The following is a 22,786-nucleotide window of genomic DNA, read 5'->3' as shown; positions in this document are numbered from 1 at the left end:
TTTGTTTTGTGATTTTCAGGAGTATTTCCGTTACCCAGTCTTACTAAAAATTTGCATCCGTTTGAAAAAGTAGATTTTGGTAACGTCACCCTTGATTACAATGTACCAGTACATGCTACGTAAAACTTAATTTCGTCATAGATCCTGACTGCGTCACAACAACAAACACGTCTTTCGTTGGTAAGTTTTGTGATTTTCTTCGAGAAGAGGTTTGTGTGCAAAATTAACGTAATTCGCCATGGAGTCACCGTCCAAAAGCACCACCCCTTCACAACAAGGGACACCAAGAAACGTAAGATAACTAGTGACGTAATGAATCCTAGGCTTGTGTTTTGTTTGTAGTATCACAAAGGGTGTTACGTTTTGCCTACCTGTAGAGCAGAGTTTATGTACTGTAAATGTATTACCATAAAGGAAAACATGAGTTTTGATCTAGATGTTAATTGGTCTGTTATTTTGTGTGAGTTATTTTAATTTGGGATGCAGATGCACTCAAGGTTTTGTTTTTACAGTTGGAAAGTATGTCTCAGGAAGACTTGGTCAAAAACTGCAAAAAACAGCGAATCCTGATGCAGAAATTAAAAGCAAAATGTGATGACCTGCAGGGAAAGCTAAAGAACTTTTCTGATTATGATGAGGTAAGAATTTATACCAAACTGCAATTTTAATCATCTTTTTCTTTAACTTGTTGTGGGGGTTTAACTATTTCACTTCCGAATTCTCAGATAAAGGAAACCCATACCAAACTGCTTGAAAAAAACGATGAGTTGCAGAAAGAAATGGAAAATATTACCTTTGAAAAACATGCTGCAGAAAAGGCTAAGGGTTCCCTCTCTGAAGAGTTGGAGTGTTTACAGATGAAGCAAGAAACGTTGGTTTCTTCACTTCAATGCCTTCAGGAGGATTTCACAAAGGCAACAAGTGAAAACAAGCATCTCCATGCAGATGCTGAGCTAACTCAGAAAAGGGTTACGGCACTGAAGCACAAGTTCAAAGAAATGCAAATTGAACGCCAGGACCTGAATGACCAAGTAACAGATAAGGATCAACAACTTTCTGCCCTAAAGGGACATATAAAGAAATTGACTGAGAGCGAAAATCAAATGTCCGAAAGCAACAAGGCTCTAGAAAGTGAAAACAAAGCAATAAAAAGTGAATTGTCAGCTGTAAAGATTTCTTTACAGTTTTTCGAGCAAGAAAAGAAAGCAACTTCTGCTAACTCCCAAGTGGTTTCAAGTCAACTTAAATTAGATATTGAACGTCTTCAAGCTGAGTTATCAAGTGCAAAATCTGAAAATGATGACATGAAGCAAATGGTTGAAGCTTTGCAAGGCAGCAAAGCCTCTGCTGAAGACAACACACAAAAGGTGGAAGAACTCCTGAAAGCTGCTCAAATTGAATTGGAACTCAAACGTGAAGAATTTAACAAAACAATTGCTGAATTTGAGAAATGTAAAGAGGGACATTTAAATAAAATCAGTGAAATGTCTGAAAAGTTGACCACTGCTTGTCATGAAAATGAAGAAACCTCCACCCAGCTTTCCAAGTTAGTGACAGAAAAGGAAACACTAGAATCCACAATAAAAGGTCTGCATCAGAGCGTTGAAACGTTCAAAACTGAAACAGAAGCTTTGACAAAACAGAACAAGGCACTGGAGTCCAATATTGAACAGAAAGCCACAAATGAAAACAAAGATTTGCAAGACAGCAAAACGTATATTGATGAATTAAATGCAAAAATTCAATCACTGGTCGACACAAACCTAACGTTGAAAGAAACATGTGAATCTAAGGAAGAAGAAAAACAGGATTTGGAGACAAAAACAAACCAACTGCAAGAAGCTCTGACCCAGGTGGAACAGCAATTGACAGAAACCGAAAAAACAATAGAAAATTTGAAGGAAACAGTTGAGAAAGAAAACGAACTGAATAACGAAGCTTCCAGACAGGAAGTTGAACTTTGTGATAAACTCCAAGCGTCAAATGACATTATTGAAAGTCTAAGAGGTGAAGTTGAAAGTTTAAAGGAAGTGCAGTCTTCAAATACCAAAGAATTTGATGAAAGAATTGCGATCCTACACTCGAAAAATGAAAAGCTTGTAATGGATTTGAAGGAAAATGAGGCTCTAATAAGTTCAATGCAAAATGAGAAACAAAAACTGGAAACCTTAATCTCAGAACAAAATGAAAAGAAGGAACAGTTATTGGCTGAAATGGAAAAATTAGAAAGGGATCAGTCTTCTGACAAGGAAGTAACTGAAAAATACCTTGTCGTTGTCAAACAAGATAAGGAGAAAGCCAAAGTCATTGCAGAACTCCAGCAAAGTGCAGAAGAATCTAAATCTCAATTACAAAATGCTGAGGAGTTGTTGGAAAAGCAGTCCAGCGAAAGTGACCTGAAAATATCAGAACTACTGGGACAAAATGAGGATCTTAACTCCCAGTTAAGCGAATCTATTTCAACATCTAAACAGTTTGAAGAAGAGATATCGCACCTGCGTGCAAAGCTACATTCTGTGGAACAGGCAAACCACGAAGAAACAGAAAACCTTACTAACAAGACCATAGACCTGACCCAACAGATTACCAGTCTGCAAACTAAACTGGATGATGTCACACAAGGCAATGCCCATAACACAAGTGAACATCAAACAATGCTGTTGGAAATTCAAGGAAAGCTTTCCAATGCAGAACAAAGTTATGGTCAATTGCAAACCATCAAAGGTGAGCTGGAAGCAAGTTTAACTGAGAAAGAAAAAGAGTTAGTTGCTTACAGAGTGACCAACGAAGGCCACTTAATAGAATGCAAGGCACTGCAGCAAAGTTTAGAAGATATCAAGTCGCAATTATGTGAATCCAAAGCGGAAGTGGAACATTTAACCACAGAGCAGCAAGAGTTATTGAAGAAAGTGGCAAGTCTTGAAGATGAAAAACAAACAACTTTGCTTGATTTGGAAAATGTCCACGCTGAAAAAAATACTTTGGTCATGGAAATTGATAAAATTAAACTGGAGATGGGAGATCTTAAATTTCAAGAAAGTTCTCATCAGCAAGCAGAAAATGACAACTCACAGGTCCTTGTCAATCTAAAATCTGAGTTATGCGAGACACAAGAAAATGCACAAAAGCTCCAAGCTGCTCTTACCGATCTCAAAACTCAGTTGGAAACGGAGATACTGGGTAATAAAAAGTTGTCTGAAGAGCATGATAAGGTAACAAATGAAAGAAATGCTGAAATAACACGTTTGCAGACAACTCAGAAGAGTCTCGAAGCTGAACATGCAAATCAGATAGCTGTACTTCAGAATGAACGCAACGCCCTGGAAGAAAAACTGAGTTCTTTGGAAACCTTGAAGGAATCTTTAGTTGAAACAGAAAACAATCACTTGATCCTAAAAAAAGAAAACCAAGAATTGATAGAATCTGTTGCTTGTTTGAAAGAAGAAAATGGTGTGCTGGATGGCAAGTATGAAAGGGAACTTGCTAAAGTTAAAGAACTAACCAAGACCCACAGAGAGGCCATCATTCAGCTAGAAGAAGCACTGAAACATGCACAAATGGAAAATGACCATCTAAAATTACAGGTTTGATGTTGCTTCAATGATAATGTTATTTAACTCAAAATAAATATAATGTGGTTATCCCTTTAGATTCAAACAGTAACAGAGGAGTGCGAGGCATCAAAAACCAAGATTACTGCATTGGAAAATGTGGAACAAGAATCGTTACAACAAAGCAGCAACAATCAGTCTGAAAAAATAGGTTTGTAGAATTTTATGAGTATTTAGATTTTTAGCAAATAAAGTTTTTTAAACTGTAGGTGATGGTGCGTTGGTAGTTAAATATATTTATAAATTTATTACATATCTTGTTAACTTGCAGAGGCTTTAGAGAAGTCAATCAAGGAGAAGGATATTTACAATGCAAAGCTGAAAGCACTCACTGTCAAGGCAAGAAAGGAACTGGATTCAACAAAGCAACAATTGCAAAAAGTGCAGGAGGAACGTTCAAAACTACAAACACAGCTAACCTCTCTGGACTCACAATTACAGGTTTGTTTCACTGTAGTTTTGCATTTAAAACTAGAAGGAATACTATAAAAACGTGCAGCAATACAACTATGTTGGGCTATTGAATGGCTTCCTCATCATGTATTATTTGTAAACGTAAATACACACATATTGTCCTTACTGGTGGATTGCATTTGAACTCACTGTTTTACATATTCACGACCTGCATTGCTTTTGCACAATATGCTTCATCGCAGTCGATTGTTAAAGCAACAAACAGCTTGCAAGTTGTTACATATGGTCGATTATGTGTGCTTTGCAGGGAAGTCAAGCGCATGCCAGCAACGTGCAGATGATGCAGATTGAATGTGACAAGCTCCAAGATCAGGTGGATCTCAAAACCGAAGAAAAGCAGGCCATGCAAAAGAACATAGAAGAACTGTTTGTTCAACTTGCTGCCGAGAAAGATGAGGTGCCAAAAATTGTTTTTTCCTGGCATTTTTTCCCCCATTAGTTGAATAAATGCTTAATTGTATAAATAAAGTAATGATTTGGTGCTTTTAGGGCACTTTGTATAAAATAGTATTAGTTGGTATGAAATCTCAAATACTATTTCATTGCAAACAGAAACAAGCTGTTCAAGTGAAATTGGACACGGCAAGAACTGATCACGAAAAACTTAAGAAAGACAAACAAGATGTTGAAGTGCTTTTAACCAACTCCAAATCCACAATTAGTTCCATGGAGAGAGAAAAAGACAACCTTGTGAAAGAGAATAATAATGTTAAGCAGGTAGATTTTTTAAACATTATTTTCACCTGGGGTGTGTCTGCATATTCAAATTTGTAAACCTATTTTTAACAATGCAGGAATTGGACGCTGTTCGAATACAACTCACTTCCTTAAGCAAAACAGTTGACGACAAAGACAAGAAATTGCAAGAAAGTGAAGAGGCTTTGAAAGATGCCAAAAAAGTAATTGTTAATTATTGCTTTCCAGTGCACATCTGTTGCACCATTTGATTTGGTCAAAGTCAAGAAGTTATTTCATGTCCATATTTGGGTTTTGCGTCAACCATAATCCATGCTACACATATGAATATATAGCAGTCAGTATAGAACATGGGAATTTTGAGCACAAAGCATTATTTATTGTATTTTATGATTTGAATATGGGTTTTGTAAATGCTATTTTTGCCACTTGAGACACCTAACATAAACTAATATTTTATTGACAACCAGTGGCCAGACGAATGTGAAATAATTTTTTTTTTTAATTATTCACCCACATAAGTTTGTCTTGATTATTTTCGGCAGAATCTGAAACAACATGATCTTATGTCACTTGAGATGGCAGAATACGATAAAACGATCAACGACCTTCAAACCCAGACCAACGAGCTTGAAAGTGTGGTGGAGGAAAAGTCAGAGGAAATTGAAAGACTGGAAGGAAAAATTTCTGCCTTGCAAGACGAAAACAAAACCATTGAAAATGTAAAAATTCTTAATCTAATATAATGAAGCAACAAGCCTCGGATTAACCTCAGCAGATTTTATTATGAAAAATCGATTTCGCTTATTCAAGCATCGTCAGTTTCCTGCAAATAACGTTGTTAATCTAATATTTTTTGGCAAAGCCTGAACTCAAATTTATCTTTTTGCCTGAAAACAACGCTATTTGTTCCTTAGTTTTTGAGTGACAAATGGTATTACACTGTACAAGGTCACCGAACTGTACTTTCCATTGAACATTCATATACAATTGATGTAATCCAGCATATGTTTATTTTATAACACTGGTCATTTGGTTTTAGTTGCGCGTCGACGCCGAAGATCGCGTCACAAAGAACAAGGAAAGTCTCGATAAATGCAGGGAAGAAATTTCCACCCTCGCCTCGAACGAAGCAGAGCTGAAAGGTCAGGTGGAGGTCATCACCGGCCAGTTGGAAGTGCAGCAACAGCAGAACGAACAATTCAAGGTAAAGTTGTGGTCTTGGTGTCAGAAACTTCAATTTTTCCACAAGATTAGACGATAATTTTTCGCTTACAGTGTTGGACTGGAATACGTAACATTTGTTTTTCTAGTTTAAAAACACGGCTTTACGAGCCTCTATTTAGCCAATAGTGATTTTGTTTGTATATTATCTGTTTGTGCTGCGACCTAGCTTGTGGGATAAAGTGTGAACCAAGTGCTCCGAAAACGAATGATTAGATGCAACAAAACCTCATACTCCGCCACGCATTTACCCTTCGGCTTAAAATTACGTGTTGTGAATCGCTGTCGTGCAGTTGGAACTGTCGGGCAAAACAGCAGAGCAGAGAGAGCTGCAAGAGAAAATTGAATCTCTCCGTTCATCGTCGACCAGGACGATCGATCTGCTGGAAAGAAAGGTTAACAGCCTCCAGGTGACTAATAGCATGCCCCTGTATTCCCTTGTGTAATATGATATTCGACCGCTGCTGGTGTTCGTGCGAACAACCGATAAAGGTATGCAAGAGACGGTGAAGGTCGCCACAAACAACCGGAATTTGGCCTAAACTGTACTTTTTGTCCAAAAATGTTTCAATCTATTCTGCGGGTTTTAATAATCTTTGTTTTGTTCAAATCTTGTCTGTTTTGGGTCAAACACCCTTTAAACAGAGCGTTGACCTGCTGTAAAGGACCACTAATTTGTACTGACCTATTTCCACATGGGACCTTTGTACCGAACGACTCTGTGTGTTCAGGTCGAGTTGAGCTCGCAGCGTCTCGAGTTTGAAACTCTTTCTTCGGATTACGAAAGTTACAAAGTACGAGTTCACTCAGTGTTAAAACAGCAGAAGTGCAAGGACTCGCAACCTGCCGTACAACCCGACAAAACTGAAATGTAAGATTTTTTTAGAGATTTTTGAGACTGTAGTGAGTATGATTGTTTTGTCGTAAATAGTAATTATACAGGTCCAAAGCCTTTGGTGCATGAAAGTATAGATAAAGATTAGATTTAACCTACTTATATTTATTTGCGTTGACAATATCCGACACGCCATTAGAAGTTTTTTCTTTGGTTACTCATAGTCTTTTGGCTTTGATTGTAATCTTGTGGTGATATTGGCAAGATAAGAATTAGTGATGCACCGAAACAGCTATTTTTATATTCGGCCGAAACCGAATATTCGGCAAAAGTTGCCGAATTAATTCGGCCGAATAAACCGAAACTAATTTTGGTATCCATCTCTTTAAACGCAATAAATTTAAACAAATCATATACTGGATTAGATCTTATCCTATCACACAGCCTTTTTTGGCGCTTGAAGAATAACCTCGTCTTCTGTACCATAAGTGCTTAAAGTTGATTTTTATCATTTCTGTGAAAGTGAACAAATGAAACGAACATATTCGTACAGTTTACACAATGATTTTGACCTTTTCTTAACTTTGCGTTTCAGCTTTATATGCAATAAAAAAGTTTCGGTTTCGGCCGAATTTTGCAGAAATATTCGGCCGAAACCGAATAATTGCGAAAACCTTAGTTTCGGCCGAATAAATTCGGCAAACCGAACTTTCGGTGCATCCCTAATAAGAATTACATGTGAAAGTGTTTTAAACCGCAAAATAACGCTTTCTTAAGTTTATATTGCTGAGTCATGCTCGTTACTTTCGATTGTGGACTCCGGTAAAGTACACTTAACACTTGTCCAAACAATGCAACCGGTTATCCTACTTTGTGCCTTGCACATTGTCCTTACTGCCATCAAGCGTTGTGTAGCGAACATAATAAATGTGTTGATGATCCCCAGACTTCAGCTTCGCCAGAAACTATCACAAATTCAGGCGAAACTGGTCGAATCCCAAAATGTCCTGACGTCACGCGAGGGAGAGCTGGATCTGCTGCAGGGAGACTACGATCGATTGTTACGTCAGCAGCAACAATCGTCCGAGAGCGCAGTGGAGCGTGAAGGACGCTGGAAGACCAGGTCGGTGACGTCGGAAGCGGAAACTTTCATCGTGAAGAGATAATTGATTTATCCTCTGTGTAGCGTGGCTTGAGGTTTTTGTAATGCACAAACAGCATTATATGTAGACTACTGAAAAAAATTTCCTGTCAATTACTCATTTACAACTGACGCGTATTAAATGGCGAAAAGAAGTCGGTATAATTCGATGCCATCGTGAAGTAAATCCGCAACCCAATCAAGTTATTTACGCACTGCAAATACCAACTGGACCACATATTTTAAATATACGTATATTTATGCGACTTACAGTGTTATTGACATACACCAAAATTATCGTATCTCGGCATATTGTCAGTGTAAAAGTACTTTGTACACAAGCTATCATTCTTTTATGTACAGGGTCAAGTCGTTGCAGCAGGAACTCACCACCCTGCGCAAGCAGCACACCGACCTGACGCAAAAGATGACTCAGCAAAACGAGTTGGCGAGTGAGTCGGTGGAGAGGGAGTTGGGTGTCATCAGGGAGGAACGTAACAGAGAGACGGACATCTTGAAAGGCGAGATAGAGGCAAAGGACAATGAGTTGTGTGCCCTGCGGAACGAAATACGGAGTTTGCAGGAAGAGAAGCACGGTAAAGGCACCGGTTTTATGCTCTGTCGATTTTCAATGACTCATTATGGGAGTGGTTGTTTTTTGGATGTGTTTACCTTTCTTTGTGTCATTTTGGTTGTTTTTGTTGTGGTAAGGGCTTTATGGTAACAGAAACGCATTATGTAGTTGTTACTTTCGAAAACTACTGAATGTGGTCGGAGAGAAGGCCCAAGCTGATCTTCTGAGGTTGCAATATGTAGCTGGGTTAAATATTACATAAAAAAATGTAAAATTAAAGTTGGCATTTTAGCAGCAATAAGACGCCTACTATTATTCTGTCGCCGATTTCACAGTGTCTTCGACTCCACGCAAACCTTCGGCCCAACATTTTCGCCTTCCGTCGGTCGACCACTCACACCACTTTGCTGCGGCGCTCGACTACCGCTCGGTGGCGCGCGAGGACGGGGAAGGAGAGGAAAACCCGGATGTGAATTCCATCGTTTCCTTCGAGCAAGTCCTGCAAGCACCCAACATAAAATCAGGTATTGTTTATATGTGATTGCTTCTTGACCAGATAAAGCAGTTTAGATGCGGAATATATGTGTATTTTTTACACCTACTTATCTTTGTAAACAGGGTCGCCCTACTGTTCTTATTTCTGAGATTAGTCCTGATTTGTGACTGGGCGCCCTTATTTTTTGGCACCTTTAAGCTGTTTTGGTCATAAGCAATCTATTGTTAATATGTGCTCTCTAAACCAACGTTAAATTATGAAAAAAAATTAGGCTTGTGTTATTTGCCATTTTTCCTGAAAAAAGACAGCCCTGCATATACATCTCTATTCTCTATACACCAGTATTAAACTTGAAACCTTTCTGGAAAAACAAATAAAAATGCAACAAATGTGCACTAAGTCTCAAATGCTGTGATTGCGCAAAAACGCAAAAATTCCCCTCGAAAACAACAATTTCCCATCGTTAACAAAGTGAATCTCGACCCTCAGTGACGGAGTTGTCGGAAACGGCGAGTATGACGTCAGAGATGCACCTGAAACAACTGGAAACGAAGTTTGAAGCACAGACCAAGCAGTTGGAACACCTTTCGGAGGTAGCGAGGGAAAACGAAGCGATGTCGGCCCGTCTGAGCGATCAAAACAAAGTCCTCAAGGATGAGATCCGACGATTGGAGAAGAACCAGGTTAACTTCAACCTTCAATGTTTATCATATGTTGTTAAACCGTTCGAAGCGAAATGTCGTACAAGATGATACTAACGTGATAGGTCTTGCCAGCTAATGGGAGAAGGTTCTGACGTAAGCGTTGACCGAATGAACGCAAATTGCAAATCAATGCCCGCACATGTTTGGATGACCTTCGGCCGTTTACCTAATGATGTCGTCACCGTATCTAGGGTCTATTCATTAAAGCATTATTATAACCTGCTGCTTTTGTAAATAATTGCCAACCGCTCAGATCGCTCTTGGCTATCCAACATGATTGATTGAAAGTCGGATCTGAGCCGCTTTTACTTGTCACACTCAACGAGAGCGTAAATTTTTCCATCTCGCGTTTCGTTGTCAGGTGGAAGTGGCTTTATACCAACTATGACTGCGATGCCACTTTCACTGTGTTTAAAATACATCAATTATGAAAGATTCACTCCGTTTCATTTTTGCTGTTATAGGAGCGTGAACAGTCCGTGGCCAATTTGGAATACTTGAAGAATGTTGTTTACAAGTTTGTGACGCTGCCACCCTCTGACGAACGACGTCATTTACTCCCGGTTATAGATACCATGCTTAAGTTGAGCCCAGAAGAGCGCAACACCCTGCAAGCCATCGCTACTGGTAAGAACACACAAAAATCAGAAAATGATAAAGGCTTAGTTTGTACCGGATAAGTAAACCATGTACTGGCATTAGTTGAAAGAACAAATCAAACATATTGTGCGTCTGCTAAACCCGCATGAAAGGTTCTGAAACAATTGCTGGTTATTTTAATACATTGGTAAAACGAAATTCAAGGTGTAGAGCGACTCATTTTAAAGCTGTCGTAAAATAATTGTATGTAACAAAATGTTTCAGATTAAAGTCAGCTAGTTGATTGAAATTATTGGTGTTACGACAATGGCAAATCGAACACTAGATTCTGTCACAATTGGGGAACTTTTTTCCGATTTAAAATATTCATGAAGTTTTGCACTACCCTTCAACCTTAGTTATTGTCTCTCTTTATCACTCCGCCCTGGCGATAAATTTTGTTCAACCAACGTATTCAAAAATGTCTAATAAAAAATCACCATATTTCTATATCATTTGGGTGATTGTGCAGACGACGATGCGACCGGGGATGGCCAGACCTCCAGTGGTTGGGGAAGCTACTTACAACGATGGTCAGGCATGCAGTGACCGTTGACGTCACACGAGGTCAATCACCCACATCATCATCGCACTTACTTCGAAGCTAACTCTCCCAATGCCCAACGCAGCTGGTGCTACTGCTCATTATGTAAACAATTCCTTTCTATTGAACGTAGTTTAAATGGGTGGAATATAAGGGACCAAACCTGAACACATCTTCTGCCTACAGCAGCATTCCTTTTTTATGAAAATATATGTTGTATTATGTTATTCATCTATCTGTAGACGTTACGTGTTAGAAAGTAGGTCGGTACTGGCATACGACATCAATATTACATATTATGCTTGTCTCATCTGTGCACATTTCTATGCAGAGTTTCGTGCAATCGTGCCTTAAATAAAACAACCTGTCAGAGAAATATCAAGAGTTGTTGCACACTGCGTTTTTCGAAAGAGTGATACAAAACGTCGTTTTATTTGCCGGTCGCTTGTGAAAGCAAACTAAAAACTGTGAGCGAAAGTGCATCAAAAAGGCACAATGAGAAAAAAAGCAACAACAGAAGGGGGGTGTTTTGTATCATCGCAGTCGCTTGGGAAAAATACAACACGATCATGCAGTTAGCTTACACAGTTACTGGATGTGAGTTGGGTTAATTGAGGTTTAATCTTTCATATCGTCCGGCCACCGTATAGCGGATAAGCATTTTCGACCAAGCGCAAATAACAGTCCTCCTGCTGAAGCGAAGTCGCTACTTTAAAGAAGAAAAATTGGAAGCAAACAATTGAAAATTCTCAAAAATAGTGCATTCTAATTACCGACTACGGTGATTTGCCAATAAAAATTTGTAGCAAGCGGCCTGTGTAACAATTAAAAGTGTCACGATTTGATCAAAGCGGCCAAGTTCACAAAAATACAGGAAGATCGTTGTTAAGCTATAAGCGCGAAAAAAACTAAAATCACACAAAAACGACGCTCGCACGTGTGTGTAAAGTAACTTGGCGGCAATTGCAGCTTCGCAATAACGTTGCTTGGTGGTGATATACATAGAGTGCCTAAGTGCTGATGTATACGTTTCGTGAATGATTTAAATGACCGTTTGTTCAAAACGCGTTGTAAATTCCAAAAGTACGTTTGAAAAAATCGAATTATTGGTGCATGTTTATACAGGTATTATGTCTTCGAAAAAGCAGCGCCTTGGTGTAAGTTTCTCTAAACTGTGAAATTCTGGCGGGAAAACTTGTAGTGTTAGTTTAAAAGAAGCTGGAGATTGTGACGTCACAACATAGTTGGAGAGAGTTTGTTCACAACGTGAAGTGTTTAGACGCCTCGGGCTACATAGAGATTTGCGAAGGTGCGAATTAAAACCAAGTAGCAAAAGATTCGACTTTCGCAGCAAAATTAACAAGCTTGCAGTTTGAAAAAAAACAACGCAATGACATTTAGAAAATTCGAACGGTGCGAATTGTGTTTTGTTCTTTTCAGGTACAACCTCTATTTTCTGCACAACATGAAGACATCCTCGTTTCGATGTCTTTCTACTGGAAGACTCAGTCATGACGGCGAATGGCTTCAAAAAAAAAATAAACGAAAAGTGACGTCAGCAAAAACGAAAAAAACACTAAAAGCGAAAACCACGAGTTGTTTCGGATTGCTCATTCGGTCGAAATCGGAATCCGAAGATTGATTTCGGAATACGAAAAGGCAGAAACGGGGTCAACGCAACCGCCAGCGATGACATCACAGCAAAATGAGCGGTCAAGCGAACGGTCTATCATAGGAAGTCGCCCTTAGGAAACTTTTCTTCAACGCTGAGTTTTTCCGTGTTGTAAAGGCGACGCGAGCTTCGCGTGGAACTGGAGTAATCCTTTGACTTCATTTGCTGGAGTTTGCGAAGGGGAGTCCCGGACCAGTCATCGCTGAGCGAGTCAGAGGCTGTGCTGCGCCCGGAGTTGGTCAACACCGCCTTGTGGATTACCTGCAACCATTGCAATGCAAACTTACAGTTAGAGGCGCGAAGTGTGGAGAAGAGTGCGTATGTTTTTGCACTGAAAGACTCGCTAAACGTCTTGACAAGGTGTTTTGTTTGGACTCCACGATCGTTTAATATATATTTAATTTCGTTTGGTTTTTATTTGCAAATTTGTAGTTATTTTTTTACAGGATTTTATCCGATACGTTTATCTAAAACATTAAAAATTTGAAGAGTGAAACCAAAGAATTTAGGGTGACCAAGCATAAGGGAAATAAGGTTAGACAACCAAAAGTTGGGTGCATGGCATTTCGTTTATTCGATTTCTTTTCGTTAGGGTTCAAAGAATTGTGCTGCGGTAAGACGACATGTTCTGAGTCAACTCTGCGTCCGAAGGTTGGCTTTTTCCATCCAACATGCCCTTACTCAAAGGAACCGTGCAATGACTCCGAAAAATGTTAATGATGGCATTCGTCTTCACGCCTCGTTTTAATTGGTCGAGCGCGTGTCACGTGCTGGACACGGATTGGTTGTCACCGTCGCGCAACCGAAATAAGACTGCATTTCCAGTGCTGCACCTTTGCTTTGGATGAGTCGTCGCCATGCAGGTTGCATATATATGTATTTTTTACTTACAATGAGAGACACTCACCAAACCCGGAACACCGGTGTATGTGCGCAGAATCCCCTCTTTTAGCCTTCTGTAGTGCGACCCAACAACCATGATAGACGTGATCTAAGGAGAGAATGTTTGGTTGTTGTTTTGAACGAACATTTCATGGTGCGCGCAGTGTTTAGACAAAAGTTACGCATAACGTCCGTTTGAAACGGTTTACGACCGATTTCTTGGCTTGAAAAGCAATAAAAAACGGCGTTGTTTTGTAAGTAGTTTAGTCTGAGGACAATATAACTTACAAAGAGGGTGTTGATCCCGATGATCAACAGGATTGCTGACACTTTCATCATCATTTTCATTCCTCCCAAAACAACCAAAACCTCTTCTTTTAACGTCTGTGTGCAAAAAGTATGATCATAAAATTACGCGAAAGTAACATTCGAAGTTATAAAGAGGTTTATCATCGGTCGAGTCCAAAACATACGCGCGCAGATGAATACATAATGATATATTTCCGTCATATTTGTGATGCGTGATTAATTTCCGAAAGCTTTTATCAATTACGTCAGAATGATGATCTTTGGACACGATTTTTTTTGTCGACGCGAGCGCTCAATTACGCCGAAAAACAGAATCTACCACAATACGCTATGTAATTCAAATCCACATCTGGTGCAAATAAACACGTTTGGATAAAAATTAACCGAGGTTGCCAAAATATATGCAGAATTCTCATAAATAAGTATATGGTATGGCACAACCCTGGTCATAACCAATTCAAATGCAAAGGCAGACTTACCGCATCCATTAGAGTGTCCAAGTTCAGTGCTTGACTCATATCAAATCCCAGTGTACTTTTCATCAACACTGTGACCGTTTCCATGACGTTTTCCAGTTGCGTCACTAAGTCTTCTCGAAGAAACTGCGAAAATTTGAAATGAAATTTTGCGTTTCGAAATTGCAAAGCACGCATAAATCGAATCGATTACTAAACGAACCAGTGCATGGAATGCGTTGTATGGAGAGATATTTTAAATATTTCATGAAGAGGCCCCTTCAAGGATGCATCGAAATCTAACTGATATTTCGTCGCAAATGTTACATGACATGAAACGTGCAGTTTTGCACCATTCTTTCAGATCCTTTGCGAATATTATCCATCGTTTTAATTTTTAATTTTTTTATGTGCCCTGTAGTTCACCCTTACTGGGAAACCTGTGCACCAAATAAAAGCACACTGCGATATAAGATAGGCAATCATATGCGCCGATTTCCGTATTTTTTTCAGAAAATCAAAATCAAACTTTTGTAGAGTCTCCTGAAAGTTTGCGTTCGGTCCTGGCACGGTTACGATGGTTTGATAGAAAACATTAGACACAACAAACGTTCTCGCTAGAAAACCGTCTTTGGTTATGACGTCAAGTATAACCAAACTGCAATGACCTGGCGATCACTGGCCTTTAATAGCAAAACAGCGTTTGCATTAACAGGACCGTCGTACAATTCAGTGAGTCTGTGCGCTTGGTTGAAGCCAGTGATATTACTGTTTGAAGAGCAGAACAAGATTATACCGACGAACCACTGAAGCAGTATGCTTAAAACGCATTACAAATGTGGATGTGCATGTGGGCGTGGACCGCGGGGACTAAGCGGTCCGATGCCAATTCGATGTTGCTTACACAAGGGGCGGCAGCAGCATGTACCATCCTTGTTATCAAAACCGTGCGTTGTTTTTCCAATCGATCGTTGAGGATGATTGAGTTTTGTAATTATGGTGGCTTAGTGTCGTGATTCAGCGCGTAATTGTTTTCCAAACCGGAAAAATGTTTGGATTTTGATGTTTTGTATGCAGATGGAAAAGTGTGTTTTGTAAGCCGTAACACGGTGGTCATTTGGCGTACGTGGCGAAAGAGCATTTTGCTTGCCAACGAAACGTACGCAAATGTAAGTATAACCGCTAAACACTAACATTCATTTTAGTCTATGCCACGCAATGGCGTTGAACTTTTGCATAGCACATTTTGTTAACCACACCGAGATTTGAACCCACGATATTCTGGCCACAAATCCCGATGAGGTTTTCTTTGGTACATGGGTCGGGCATTTGACCAATGCTGCTAACAGTTAACAGCAAATATACAACAAAGTCGCGAATCCGGGATTGCGGTACCCACTTACCATCTTGGCCATGTTCCAGTACGTCTCGTTGTCGAATAAGAGGTACTCCTCGAAACGCGCGATTTGTATAAAACCGAATATTGATCCGCCTATAGTCCCCAGTTCCGTCACAATCATCAAAATGACGTAATAAGACAACTTTGAATGCTGAGCCTGCAATGACAATTTTCAGTAATGTTTGCGTAGGGATATGGTACATACATTGTCTTGCATTTTGACCCTGCTGTCAGTTTGGTGGATTTCACGTTTTTACAAGCATATGTTGCAATAGCTCACGTATCCCAATTGATTTAATTAGATATAAAACAAATAAACACATCTGCCATCTGGCCTTAATAGTATTGCGAAGGAGATGATTTAACAGCTACAGAAGCAGATGTTTATCCAATATGTCACAAGGTAAATTCACGCGATTAAACACTGTGTTGAAATATTATGTAAATCTGAGCTACTCCAAACACAGGTCATTACACACACGTGACTTTACCCACCTTAAAGGTTCCATAAATAGCAAGGATTGATGACGCGACAACAGCCAAGAGGAAAAGAACAAGTAAAACGTAAATAACTTTGAACTCTGCAAAAAAGATAAACATGTTTACGGTTTTCATTTTTCGAGCAAAAACATTTTTTCCGTTGTTTGAAACTTGACCAAGTTATACCTGTTGGCAATACATTAAGGTGATTCCATATCTGCGGGCAAAAGCATGTTGGTGTTGCGTAGGAAAGTGCCATCGTGAAAATAGCAGAAAACATCACCTGAAAAGTAGAAAAAATACCGCTAAATAACATGGCAAAATTGCTGTGGCTTCAACCTATACCTTCAGACAATTAATATTCCCTTGTGCACCTTTACACAAACAACATCAAATAACATATGGCAACGTTAAAATCATGCAAAACAAGAAAATTTATAGTTTTTTTACTGTATTTGTATTTGAAAAGAAAACAGAAGAGAGACCCATCGCTAACGTTATCATGGAACTCGAAACCTTGGGTAATTATTGACCTTGTAATTGTAAATCTTCCCATGCAAAAACACCACCTACGGTGAGTTTAATGATTGCCAGGGCACTTGACTTTACAAGACGAGATTTTGTTTGAACCAAGAAAAATAAATAATCGTCTCTCGAAGAACGGGGCCTTGTGCTGGGCTGGAATTCAGTGCACGCTTGTAATTAAGGATGTCGCCGAGACAAACTTACAGCAGGCAAGCATTGCAAAACGTAATTACGATCTGACTGAGTTTAAAGCGGACTTTATACCTTGGCCAAGCCAACTAACTCGTTCGCCGTCTTGTCACATCTTTAATTCATTTCCGCATGAGCGCGCGCATTCAATAGCCGCTGATGATAATTTGGATATAGTTAATCATACACAACGTCATGCCATACTATAAAGTGTATAAACGTTTTGTGTGATTTGTAAGATGTATTGTGTGTGTTGTAAGGGTGTAGAAGTTTCAAAAACATGTTCAATAACTAAAGGTAGTCTGAAACCTCTGGTGTTCAGTTTGATGAATCGCAGACATGATGTGCACCAATGGAGCTTATACCGCATGAATTCCCGCTCCTCGAGCAATTTCTTCGGCAAGAAACGCTATATTTGTAAACGCCTCCAACGCAAAACTTCCAGTGACTCATAACGCCCAAAACAAAAACACTCCGCCACACGGTGTCTCCCCATCAACGGTGATTAGCCGTCTCCCCTGCTTTGGGAGAAAGGGATTGTACAGAAATGCGTCACTTGAGGGTTTCTTTTCCGATTTAGACTTAGCACCCGACGGCTATTACGGATCATCGCGTTTTTCTCAACTGTGCGTTAACCGCCGTAAGAGAATCCGCTTCCTGCGTCAACAATTTCATTTTCGGCCGCTTGGCTTCAGAATTCTTGCTTGTACAAGCTCTATTTTGATGAAGTTTTGTGAGTTAAAAAGATGTCAAGTACATACGGTTAAGGCCAAGCGACTGATGATGTTGTAATATCGATATAACCAATGTCTGCATGATGGGATGAAACCTGAATTGCCAGCTATCCAGGACTGAAGGCTCTTGATTAAATCCGCCCCGAACGTGTTTTAATACCTTGCCTTGGTCCCAGGGGGTACTGCACGGTCGTGTTTGTTTAAATAAATCATGAACTAAGCTCGGTGGCGTGATCGACGCGCAATCTTCTTTCGTCTATGACGTCATAAAGAGGTTGGACGCCACTAACAGTCATGTGACCGCCGGTATACCTTGACCAGTCAGTTATGTGATTCAAAGCAAACAGATTGTTTGTGTCTGTTACGTCAGACAAACATATGTCGAAATAACTCGACATCGCCCTTTCGCTGTGCAAACACACGTTCATCTCCAGCTACTGTATGTAACATAACTTTTAAGCTTCCTGACTTTCGAAAGTTATGTTGGGATTCTTTAGGCAACAACTCCAACCTTGGGCAACCTTCATATATATAATCACTACACACGGCAGTGCTGTAGTTACCTCATTACATTTTTACGTCCTTTTGAAAAAAACGAAATTAGTGAAAGAAAACGAGTCTGAGGATTAAGTTCAATGCATAGTGTGAGTAACGTGCTTTAGAACAAAAGTTGATCTGGGACCATGAGTTTTGCAATACATGGCTTTACAACTTGGGTGAATCAATATTTGGTGATCGAACAATTCGATTGTCACTTGTCACCTAGCAACGAGTCAGATTAAAGGACATCAAAGAAAGCAACATGGTAATGAGTTAAGGTTTTGAACTACTGTTCATGCCAGTCATATCAACAAAGGTTGGTATTTTAATGGCCTTGCAGCCCTGGTGGATCAAGTCATTCATTAACTTGTATGCACATGTTCACATTCAAATACTAACAGAAGGTATGGATGAATGACACAAAAGGTCGGTCTCCATACTTCATGGTCTTGTGTTGTTTCCTTGTTGAAAGCAGCCACAACGCCCACAACTTAACGTTGTTTATAATGCGAACCCACAACAGAGCGTGATTCTCTGCGAAGAAATTACCTTTACATGGGAGTCTGACTCAAAAACCATTAACATTCTATAATTGCTATTCTATGCTATTCTACTGCCTGGATATTGTTTATTAACGTTATAGTCTTTAGCGCAAAATAAAGTGAATTGATTTGTTTGATATTTTGCGCTAAATCCCTAAGAAAGCGGAAAAAGTGGATTTAAAGTTGAGGCATCAAAATAACCGAACGGAGCAGTGAAAAAACACCCCATAAGAACTTAACTGTTAAGTTTTCGAATAAGAAAGGCTTGGCAAATAGGCGCCTACGAAAGTAATAGTGTTGTATAAGGAAACTTTGATCGCGGACAATAGCCGTAATGTGACGTTGGCAACCGCATATATTTGCTTCTGTGACCGAACAAAGGCTGTTTTCCCAACTGGGACGTTTAATAACAGCTAGGTTGAACACATAGTGCATTTCTTCGGCCTCAAGTTTCAGATAGCTTACAAGATTGCTGTCCGAATTCCATTTACTTGAACGATTGTTTGCAATTTGCAGTGCTGCTTGGTATTGTGTTTGGAATGGCATGGCTTTACGATGCAAAACTACTTTAATGTTTACAATCTTCCTCCTACGACCTACAAGCACAATTTCCGTCATAAAGGGACATGCTCCAGTTGTTTTTGTCACGCTTGACCAAATGTAGGTTTATCAAGGAAAGGACACTCTAATTGGGTATTTTTGCATGACGACTTGTACACATGGACTCATTCGTTTAAATTCTTTCCTTCGTGTTTCCACGTTACTATTGTGCTTTGTAAATATTCATGACGGAGTTTCAGAGCAAGAACAAAAAAATCAGACCGCTCTACTCGATAATATATTATTAGAAGTTCTTTCAAGAAGCCCATCCTAAAACAACTCCGCCGTTCGCCACAGTCGTCCAAAACCAACGTGTTTATTCAGTGGCTCGTAACGTTATATCTGTGGCTATTCATCACCAAAAACTTGCTTTGCGGGTAATATTCTTTGTGCTTTGCTGATTTTTCAAGCAAATAACTGTCGCGTATACAAATTCACTGCCGTACAACGACCAGGTCATTATGTTTTTGTCATTAATGGTAAAGCAAAAGCCAAACCTCATGCGCTCCATTGGCCAAAAAAAGATTTTAAAGCTTGTTGTGGCAATGGAACAAATTATATGGCGCGAAACAAGCATCATGTCACAGGCAGCAACCGTATCAGGGCTCGGGGTGCGTGAACGGTAAGTGTGCTTATGACGTAAGGCTTGGAACGGTGAACAACTGCTTGGAAATCTTGTGAAGTGTTTCAAATGTGTAGAGAACGGCATTAAGCACTTAAGCACCGAATGAAAAACACGCCCACCTTGTACACAATATGCCAGCGGATACCAGTAGTAGATGTGACCGATTAGCCGCATTTTTACATGATTGCCAATCGAAATTTTAACTCCAAACAACCTAAAAGTAATTGACGAAACGACAAAGCGAAGCTTACACGACACCTGCTTTAACTGTAAGCACAGTCGAAGTTGGCGAATAGAAACAACAAAATCGCATTAGAATTTCTAGGAACTGGCTTTAAAGCTAATGTTTTCCTGGTAAAAATCGACCGGATAAGCTCGTGTGTATCTGTGACCGTCTCTGAACCACGAAATAATCTGACATATATGGGCCTGAATGCCAGTTTGTTCGAGTAAAGCGCAACGTTTATCTCTCTGTTGAAAGTCGAACATTTTCGTTGTCACAAGTAATACTAACAACTCAATGCGCAAATAGTCAATGTTGAAAACTGGTTAAGTCTTGATGTTGCACCGTTGTTTCAATCAAGACTATTATTCGAACAAAACAAATGCAACAGATATAAATTACTCCATATCCTCAGTCAGTCGAAATGCGATGTAGTAAAATTATAAAATGGAAAACCCATGTAAATGACTACCACTGACTGGTACATTCATGATGATTTATGCCGTAACAGTCACATGCGCTTAAACATAGATTTAAACGGCAATATTTGGCTTACAGGGCGTTTCAGTCTTGCAAAGTAAACAAAAATGCTATCGATGGCATTTTATACTCTGGCAGGAAGAGTTTTACATTTTGAAAGCAGTTTTTAGTTTCAAACTACAGTTTTTGCGTATTGGAACGTCGTGGCGAAAACCACAAACCCAAAAAAATACACTCGGGCTTACATTGCGCATAGCCCCAAGCATTATAGCGCTGCGGAAATTCTACACCGCTAACCTTTTATTAAGTCGTCACCGATGGCTTAACCGGTCACAAAGGCAATTTTCTAGGGATATTGTGACACACAATGGTATTCGAACCACTACAACGCGGCAAAGGTTGGTTTTAGGTTTCCGAGTTTCTTTGTGTTGTCACTGAAATTTGGCTTGCGTGTTTTTATTTTCCAATTAGGCATTAGGATTATATTGTTTTAACCGATAAATTAGAATTCGTCACAATCGTTGCTTTAAATAATATAAAAATCATTTGAAATATAGGAAAAGATGGTATTTTCGAATCTGTGCGTATTCACTGCAGCACTATAGGTGCATGAAATCCGAATCTTTGGTGACATCGCTTCCCTATGTTGTGCATAAAATTGTTATAGTTGGAGCTTGTAGAGAACAAGGTATTCATGGTTGATATCTGACCCGTGAATTTGTTTTGACGAAAAAGACTTGACCAACCTTGAAGACAGCGATTTAACTACAAAAGGTAGGAAAAAAGAGGACTTAATCCCTTGTGACAAAGTCGCGTATGTACGGTGTCATAAACGGATTGTCCCAGATTGTATAAAATTAAAGACTGATTATAAACAGATTGAGGTCGTCGCCTGCGGGTGTGATTCAGACTTGCGCTCATCTTAAAAGACATCAGTTAATAACCCTGCTTTCAAAGACATGACGAAAAAATTAAAAATGATTTTTTGCTAGGTGTATAGTGGTCCCTTGACGTTTCAAATAATCCCTACGAGATTGAAAGTGGTCTCGAACCACTCCAGAATAGTGGAAAACCAGATTTTGTTTACAAAGGATTTGCCACGAACAATGAGTGGCATTCTAAACAGCAGCAGTAAAACACGTGTGACGAGACAATGACAAACAATGACTTACCAGGGATGCAAAGGCAACTGCAATGCTCCATGTTCCAGTGTCGAACTTTGGGTGGAAACAAAACAAGAAAGAGGTCGATTTGCATTTCATTTTGTGTTCGCGTGGCGACGCCTAGGTCCCTACGGGCTAAATCTGCAAAAGACGATGCAGCACCGATAAAACAGTGATCGATATTACAAGACAGTTGTGAACATGGAGATGTGCCTGACAACGGTGGGTAGAAACGTGGTTATAGCAAGTTCTTGATAACATAACAATAAACAATATTAAATAATCAGTGGATTCTTTATACCTCAATGACACTCAAAACATGCCACTAACATCAGCCAAACGCTAAACTGGAATTTAAACTGCACGTTGTGGCTTGCAACAAAGGACATGCAATTTGTCTGCCCGTATTTTAAAATCTTCCTACTTCCTGTACACGCAACATGTTACTTGCAGTCATGTTTTGGCGACAAACCAAATCACGTTGGGCGCTTTAATTAAAGTCTCGTGCACTGCCCTGCGCAACATTTCGACCAAACCCAAAAAACTCGTGACATACCAACAAGAAGTCAGCAATTTACAGCAGTAGCACAACGGTAGAATCCAGTACGTGATTTGGTTTTGGTAATATTACAATCTGCATAGCAATTAACAGAATGCGTGGCCAGTTCAAAGTCCGTTCCCGCAACTATGCTGACTCTAATATGTGTGCTTCAAGTTATCTATGTAGAAGTCACGTGCATGTCTACTAAACGATATCTACATAAATGTCATGTAATACAGTCAATGTGGTGTAACGCTGTAGATAAGCTATTGAAAACTTCACCTGCTGTTCGCAAACTGCATATCTTCTACTTGCAGCTTTCAACACATTGAGCAATATCTAACGGCTCACCATCTCGTTATAAAGTCAATTCACGCTGACGCACAGCGGGTAACCAACGCATCAAAAGGTCTTCCCCGCGGTCTAGAGCCTTGTGGCGACTTATTTAACAGCAGGGTTCAGTGCTGACCGGTCAAACTAAGCCGGCGA

General features: G+C 39.6%; 2 protein-coding genes across 3 annotated transcripts; one reads left to right on the top strand and one right to left on the bottom strand.

Annotated features, from left to right (window-relative positions):
• The first annotated feature begins 151 nt into the window (after positions 1 to 151).
• Positions 152 to 11,308, top strand: LOC145902098 (uncharacterized). Its single transcript, XM_082989957.1, has 18 exons — positions 152 to 292; positions 513 to 638; positions 726 to 3,584; positions 3,651 to 3,762; positions 3,883 to 4,052; positions 4,333 to 4,482; positions 4,638 to 4,802; positions 4,880 to 4,984; positions 5,327 to 5,503; positions 5,824 to 5,988; positions 6,299 to 6,415; positions 6,737 to 6,876; positions 7,787 to 7,963; positions 8,345 to 8,577; positions 8,891 to 9,079; positions 9,541 to 9,734; positions 10,220 to 10,382; positions 10,867 to 11,308. The coding sequence occupies exons 1-18, from the start codon at positions 239 to 241 to the stop codon at positions 10,941 to 10,943; spliced, it is 5,373 nt and encodes a 1,790-aa protein (XP_082846083.1). The 5' UTR covers positions 152 to 238; the 3' UTR covers positions 10,944 to 11,308.
• A 43-nt stretch (positions 11,309 to 11,351) lies between these two features.
• Positions 11,352 to 21,899, bottom strand: LOC145902103 (uncharacterized). 2 transcript variants are annotated; one of them, XM_082989964.1, is made up of 8 exons: positions 21,766 to 21,899; positions 16,322 to 16,418; positions 16,151 to 16,236; positions 15,660 to 15,812; positions 14,281 to 14,403; positions 13,781 to 13,876; positions 13,518 to 13,601; positions 11,352 to 12,871 (listed from the first exon to the last, which is right to left on the bottom strand). In XM_082989964.1, the coding sequence occupies exons 1-8, from the start codon at positions 21,853 to 21,855 to the stop codon at positions 12,668 to 12,670; spliced, it is 933 nt and encodes a 310-aa protein (XP_082846090.1). In that variant the 5' UTR covers positions 21,856 to 21,899; the 3' UTR covers positions 11,352 to 12,667. The 2 variants fall into 2 exon arrangements, with proteins under 2 accessions (XP_082846090.1, XP_082846091.1); XM_082989965.1 differs by having other exon boundaries at positions 12,685 to 12,871; positions 13,502 to 13,601.
• Positions 21,900 to 22,786: the final 887 nt, after the last annotated feature.

Source organism: Ascidia mentula, chromosome 5 (assembly GCF_947561715.1).
Source record: "Ascidia mentula chromosome 5, kaAscMent1.1, whole genome shotgun sequence".
Classification (NCBI taxonomy): domain Eukaryota; kingdom Metazoa; phylum Chordata; class Ascidiacea; order Phlebobranchia; family Ascidiidae; genus Ascidia; species Ascidia mentula.
Note: the sequence above shows the minus strand (reverse complement) of the source record. Positions and strands in the feature narration are given on the sequence as shown.

Coding starts and splice junctions, on each gene's coding strand:
- LOC145902098 (XM_082989957.1), top strand. CDS start 239: ATGGAGTCACCGTCCAAAAGCACCACCCCTTCACAACAAGGGACACCA. Junction 4,483..4,637: donor TTGCTGCCGAGAAAGATGAG/GTGCCAAAAATT, acceptor CATTGCAAACAG/AAACAAGCTGTTCAAGTGAA. Junction 5,504..5,823: donor AAAACAAAACCATTGAAAAT/GTAAAAATTCTT, acceptor ATTTGGTTTTAG/TTGCGCGTCGACGCCGAAGA.
- LOC145902103 (XM_082989964.1), bottom strand. CDS start 21,855: ATGAAATGCAAATCGACCTCTTTCTTGTTTTGTTTCCACCCAAAGTTC. Junction 15,813..16,150: donor CTATTTATGGAACCTTTAAG/GTGGGTAAAGTC, acceptor TTGTCATTGCAG/GCTCAGCATTCAAAGTTGTC. Junction 12,872..13,517: donor ACACCGGTGTTCCGGGTTTG/GTGAGTGTCTCT, acceptor CAATGGTTGCAG/GTAATCCACAAGGCGGTGTT.